The sequence below is a fragment of the Microplitis mediator genome, chromosome 2 (assembly GCF_029852145.1).
Source record: "Microplitis mediator isolate UGA2020A chromosome 2, iyMicMedi2.1, whole genome shotgun sequence".
In the NCBI taxonomy this organism is placed as follows: Eukaryota; Metazoa; Arthropoda; class Insecta; order Hymenoptera; family Braconidae; genus Microplitis; species Microplitis mediator.
Genome location: NC_079970.1, coordinates 13,452,665 through 13,459,485, shown reverse-complemented (window position 1 = coordinate 13,459,485; position 6,821 = coordinate 13,452,665). Strand labels below are relative to the sequence as shown.

Sequence of the window (6,821 nt, the reverse complement as noted above, 5' to 3'; positions counted from 1 at the left end):
TTAAAGTATCTACATAACCAAAACGAACCATAATATTTGTAAGTTAGTGGAATAATAGTATAGATTATGCAATAATGTTTTCTATTATAGTGCCGAATAAAATAATAAAGTGACATAGTGTAGACATCAGGAATTCGTCGTTTGTTCACCGCAATCCAACACTCTTAAATTGAACTTCTGAGGCAGGGATTGCATAAAAACGGATTCAAAACCCTCTTGAAACCAAATCTGACTTAAAGTTTTATCAAACCGATTATAAACTATTTCTTAGAATGAGAACACTAGAAATAAAAGACTATTAAACAAAAATTAAACAACCAAAGATAAACCTGATTTAAACTGAAAAAATTTTTCTGTACAATTATGAAGACAGTAAATAAACTAATTTTAAACTCTTCTTGAACCAAACTAAAATTAAACTAAATATAAACAGGTATCAAAACTTGGAATAAACGCTATTTAAACCTTACTTGAACCAAAATTCAAATTAACATAATTTTAAACGGGCTAACTCATTTGCTAGAGAAAGCTAGAAATATTCTTTTGTTTACAATCACTTTGGATTCAGATCACTTACAACTGAGAAATTAAAATAAACTGGTTTAATTATAGTTTTATTCAACATTGTTATCCACACAATGAAACTTCTACTTTCAGTTCAAGATAGGTTTTAAAACTCGATAAGCCCTGTCGAAACTTGATTTCAACCGAAACCTAAATTAAGTCCCGTATAATCGGCTTGGCGAATCCGCTAGAGTAGCTTATCATGATGTCCAAAATAATAGAAGATATAAATGTTGGAAAATCCAAAAGTGCACACCTCAATCGCTCAATTTATTTTTAATCATTACTTTTATTATATAATATTAATGTATTTTTTTTTATTATGAACTTTTATTCAACTTACAAATTATCAATTTGATTTTTTTATTTCTTATATTCAGTTTAATATTTTTTTCTAAATATCCTGCTTTTTTTTCTTAGATTTCGCTTTTTTTTTCAAACATATTGATACGATAGTGCTGCCACCAGTAGTTGATAGTGAGAAACAATGAAAAAAATAATAACAACAGTAACAATAGCAGCTAAATTTTTCACGAATAATCAGTTTTCACGTTTTTTTATTAATTACACCAAAACAAAAAGGATTCAGATAGTAATTTTTGAAAGGGTTCTTGTGATGAAAAATACACAAATAATAAAAAATAAAACGTTTTAAAAAATAAAAAGTCGATTAGTCTTGTTTTTCGAAAGTTATCGTGTTATGATGAGTCCGAACACCACAATTGACGCACTGAGGGCTTCGGACTAAATATTTTTTTAAAAATAATCACACCATGAATCAAATAAGGATTGCATTGAAAAATGTTCCTTAATAAATTTCCTTTAAAATGGTATATACCATTAACAACCTTGGTGTACTATAAAGAAAGTAAAGAGGTTTTAAAGTCATTGAAAGGGCCGAGAGCGAGAGAGTGAAAGTAAAGCACACTCAACGCTTTCGCGATTGAGGTGTGCTGTAGTAAAAAAAATTAATTTTTCATGACATGATCAAGATATTTTAAATACTCTTCTTCTGAGAATTCTTTATGAGCATTATTTATATTATTTTTCGAACTTCGTCGCTTTCTCATTATTTCACTAGTTACTTCTATACATAATAAAGCAAACTTATTATCGCATGAATATCGAGATTGTTCCAAAAGTTGACCTCTTGTAATTGAAGAGCTTAATCCATATCGATCAGAACTATCAGAGTTCCAGGCATCACAGTAGGTATCCATAGCACGATCACCGAATTTGTGGGAGCCATGCCAAATCACTTTTTTTTGCCTGAAAAATATAGTAATGACATGAAAATTATTCGTCCTCAGTAAATTTGATATAAACAATCAAAGTACAGCATACCCCTTATTAAAAGAATCGATATAGAACGATTAGAAAAAAAATTTTAAATACTTTTGAATCATTCTTCTTATAGGCATTTAAAATCGCAAATCGTTTCTTTTAATCAGGAACATGCAAGAAGCTTATTTCCTGTAAAAGAACAAAAATCTAAAAAAAAAGGGTGTCTCTCCAGGCAAGTTCCACAATTATCTGTTTTTTTTCGAGCCCGAAAACCTCGTTATGAAGACATTTTCAAGCTCTTTGAACTCGAAAACACTTTTGGGTATACTTGTATTTTAAGCTCTTCGAGATTATTGAAAGTTATGTCTTTTCCTGTACTGAGAAAAGAATTTATCAAATATTAGTAAAATTTATCAATATTTGATAAACGGTTTACTTAGATTGTTCCCAAGTCGGTCATTATCAAATATTAATACACACACGGAAAAAAATTAAACGTAAATGCAACATGATGCAGTCTTGGTAAATAAACATGATGAAATCATGTTGCATTCACATGATTTGTCATGTTTCGGTTACATGATAGTCATGTTGCGGTAACATGAGAAAATCATGTTGCATTCACATGATTTGTCATGTTTCGGCTACATGATAACCATGTTGCGGTAACATGAGAAAATCATGTGGCATTCACATGATTTGTCATGTTTCGGCTACATGATAATCATGTTGTGGTAACATGAGAAAATCATGTGGCAGCAACATGATTTGTCATGTTTCGGCTACATGACAATATGTGGCAGCAACATGATTTTCATGTAGCCGAAACATGACAAATCATGTGAATGCAACATGATTTTCTCATGTTACCGCAACATGATTATCATGTAGCCGAAACATGACAAATCATGTGAATGCAACATGATTTCATCATGTTTATTTACCAAGACTGCATCATGTTGCATTCACGATTAATTTTTTTCCGTGCAGTTTATTAAATATCAATAAACAGCTAATTAAATATTAGTAAACGTGTTTATTAAATATCAATAAACAGTTTATCAATTATTGATCGGCGGTTTATCAAATATTCATAAATACGGACTGATCTGTAGTTTACGATTCTACATAGGGGAGACCGGGGTGCTTTGGCCCCCTGGGGTACGAAGGCCCCTCTCAAAAATTACGTAACAAAATTTTTTTTGATTTCCGTCAAGTTATGACCCCTACAGTGTTTTTATCACATTTTAAGTCAATATGTGATATGTGGGGTAAAATGGACCACCCGAAAAAAAAATTATAACAAAAAAATTATTTTTTTTCCATTTTCCGTCAAATTATGACCTTTATAGTGGTTTTATTAAACTTTAGGTCAATATGTGATACGTGGGGCAAAATGAACCACTCGAAAAAAAAAATTGTAACGAAAAAATTATTTTTGCACACCTCAAGGGCGAAAGCGCTAGGGGTGAGTACTGACGGTTCTTCCTCGTTGACAATTTTTTCTCATCCAAAAACATTTCTACAGCCTTTTTATAGCACAAAAAATTATTAAATTGTGTACTCGCATGCAGATAATTTATTAAGGAATAATTTAAACCCAACGTTGAGTCGATTTGTTAATTCATTGATTTTAAATTAATTATTTTAAACCAAGAAACTAGTGCTGTCAATTGTTACGTATGAATCTTCGTAAGCACGCTAACTCTCGATAGACACCATTAATCGGCCTTACTTTTTTTTTATTGTCTTTGTATTTTTTATCATAAGAACCCTTATGAAAATTACTATATGAATCCTTTTAGTTTAATTGTAATTAATTAACGACGTAAAAGTGATTATTCGTGAAAAATTTAGCTGCTATTTTTTACTGTTGTTATTATTTTTTTCATTGTTTCTCTCTATCAACTACTGGTGGCAGCACTAGCGTATTAATATGTTTGAAAAAAAAGTGACATCCAAGACAAAAGGCGGAATATTTAAAAAAAATGTTATTAAAAAAATATGAAACTGAAAATAAGAAATAAAAAATCAAATTGATTATTTGTAAGTTGAATAAAAGTTCATAATAAAAAAAAAAATACATTTATATTATATAATAAAAGTAATGATTAAAAATAAAATGAGTGATTGAGGTGTGCACTTTTGGATTTTCCAACATTTTTTTTATTTTCCGTCAAGTTAATTTTCTTTACAATTCTTTTTTTCGAGTGGTCCATTTTACCCCATATATCACATATTCACCTAAAATATGATAAACATATTCATTAAATTATGAACTTTTGAAATGCCTGAATATTATATATAATTTATAAAAAATTATTTTTCTCATGCGCGTCGGAAATTTTGAGCATTCTTCTCATCACGGGATCATAGATGTAACAAACAAAATTTACTTTCGGTAACGTTCGGGCCAGTTCGTGTGCATTCGTAAGTGAATAGCTGTTTGTCCGCACTCGGTATACCTCGTAACTTTTAAACTTATCCTCGTATCGAAATTTCAAGAAATTATAATTTTTCGATCAATTTTCAGTTGGCACAGCCGATTTGGCTAATTTCTGTGGGCTATTAATTTTCACGTGTTTATTTTCAACGAGAGCATATGATTCAACGAAATTTCGCCCACAGTGAGCGCTGCGATCGATTCAGTTGTCCCCACCATATACTAGGCTCCCTGCCAATAAGGCAATATGTTAGCCCTAGCGGTTTCAGCGGCACGATAAAATTATCGTTTATTAATGTTAAATCGTCGTAAGTTCTGCCGTCGAACATTCGACTGCATGGAGTGATTTGACGAACGTTTCCGAGTGCGGTTGTGAAAAATCTTCATCATATATTTTTTCAGCACTTACGGCAATGACACCATCTAATCGTTTATTATATATCGCTAAATATCGATAATATGAGCGTCGATCACCAATGTCATAATAGTACATTTACCGACTGTGGATACCGAAAGTACAAACATATGTGAATAATTGTACTGCATTTTGACCAACATTTTACGCTCAATTTACGGTAGATTGATTCTCCAATCACACGCATTTAGATGTAAAATTTGCAAATTCATGAGACTGCCCGGGAAAAAAAATATAGTATAATTTTACATAGTGATTTATATGTATACAATAACTGCTATGAAGAAGAAAAAAATCTGGGCGTCGGTTGGCCCTGCAGGCCAGCCCCACAACTTCCCGCTGTTTTCGAGCTCAAGGAGCTTGAAAACATCACTGCGAATATATTTTCGAGCTCTTTGAGCTCGAAAATGCTATTACATATAATCATTTTTTTATGAGCTTTTCAAGATCTAACAAGTAACGTTTTATGCTAGAGTTTAAAAAGTTAAGAATCAAAAATCATTAATGAAGAAGCGGCTTTTAAATTTTTATTATCGATTATGTTCTCTGAAATAAATGTGTTGAGGCAGAAATCAATGTCAGTGATCAAAATCAAGATTTGAATAAGTTTGGATTTAGGTCAGAGCAATAATATATGGAATATCCGAGAAAAACATTAAAGACTGGGTTTTTTCAATTTTTTGCTGACAATATGTTTAAAACTAAGGAACAAGTTACATGACATTATCTGATGATCGAAAGAGACTATATTGAAAAAGAGTTGGTATGATTTCAGACACATTTTAGCACATTATATTTTGATTTATCCGGATAAAATAACATAAAATGTTATTTTTTTAACTTTTCAGCGCCGATATCTTTTGAACTAATCATCCGATTTTGACGGTTGGAGTGGCAATCGGCGCGTTTTATTGAGTTCTAAAGCTGATAAGATTTTGGAATTGATCGGATGAGTCACTTCAAAGATAATCGAAAAAAAACGTTTTTTATCATTGCTTTTGCCAACGATATCTCTCGAACAAATTAATCGATTGAGATGGTTGAGATAGCATTCGACGCGGCTTATAAAGTTCCAGAGCTGATTAGATTTCGAAGTCGATCGTTCAAGTTGTTTCTGAGAAATCACTGAAAAACTAAAAAAAAAATTTTTTTTTTTTCGTCGTTCGCCAATATTTTCGAGTCTACTTGATCAAATGATCTGAAATTTTCAAGAAAATTGAGGGCCAACAAGCTCTTTCGATTGCCACCTCAACCATCCAAATCGATTCATTAGTTAAAAAGTTACAAAGAGTTTACACACACACACACACACACACACACACACACACACACACACACACACACACACACACACACACACACACACACACACACACACACACACACACATACATACATACATTCGGACATCATTCTGAAAATAGTCAGAATAGCTTCCTAGGACCTCAAAACGTCGACATCTGATGAAAACTCGACTTTCGAAAATCGGGGTGAAAACAATAACTTCCCAATTTTTCGAAAATCGTTGATTTTCTTAGCGGGAAGTTAAAAAATATTCACCTCGCCGAGTTATGGACTCGAACACAAGACCTTCTGATTCGAAGTCTAACGTGTTAACCACTGTGCTGAATCACAGACTTGAGAGGAGAAGTTAATTGTATATATTTATTTAGATACAAATGAACTTTAGATAATTAAAAATTTTATTATTTAAGTGTTTTTTAGATTTTTTCACGACACGAATAATTTTAGTATACTTGAAGTCTTTCACTGGCTATCAGAGACATTTGAAAAATGAAAAATCTGACCGAAAACTAATCGATAGTTCACTAACAAAAAGTTTCTCACTTACCGACACTATACGTTCGATTGACAAGTGTTTGACTCACTCAATACTGTAAATGAACCGCCAAGATTTCGGTTTTTGACAATCCCTATACTTATCAATGACCATAGAAGGACCGTCCATTACCTGTTAATTTACGGTCACTAGTCAGCTGAAATATAATGCACATACAAAACATCAACTATAAAGTTACTGTTGAGAATTTCCACAACGGCACTGGTCTTTCACCATCAAATAACGCTTGTTTAACAGTCGATATACGGTCATTT

At 31.8% G+C, this 6,821-nt stretch overlaps 1 protein-coding gene across 5 annotated transcripts in view; it reads right to left on the bottom strand.

The window, feature by feature from the left end:
• Positions 1-280: 280 nt before the first annotated feature.
• The window catches only part of LOC130664099 (collagen alpha-1(XVIII) chain-like), an 826,723-nt gene continuing 820,182 nt past the window's right edge, over positions 281-6,821 (bottom strand). For 2 of the 5 annotated variants that reach the window (XM_057463858.1, XM_057463863.1), the window contains one exon: positions 283-1,833. In XM_057463858.1, the coding sequence (XP_057319841.1) occupies positions 1,533-1,833 (301 nt within the window). In that variant the 3' untranslated portion in view covers positions 283-1,532. Of the gene's footprint in view, positions 1,834-6,821 lie in introns of all 5 variants that reach the window. The other 3 variants (XM_057463861.1, XM_057463860.1, XM_057463859.1) reach the window with 3 other exon arrangements.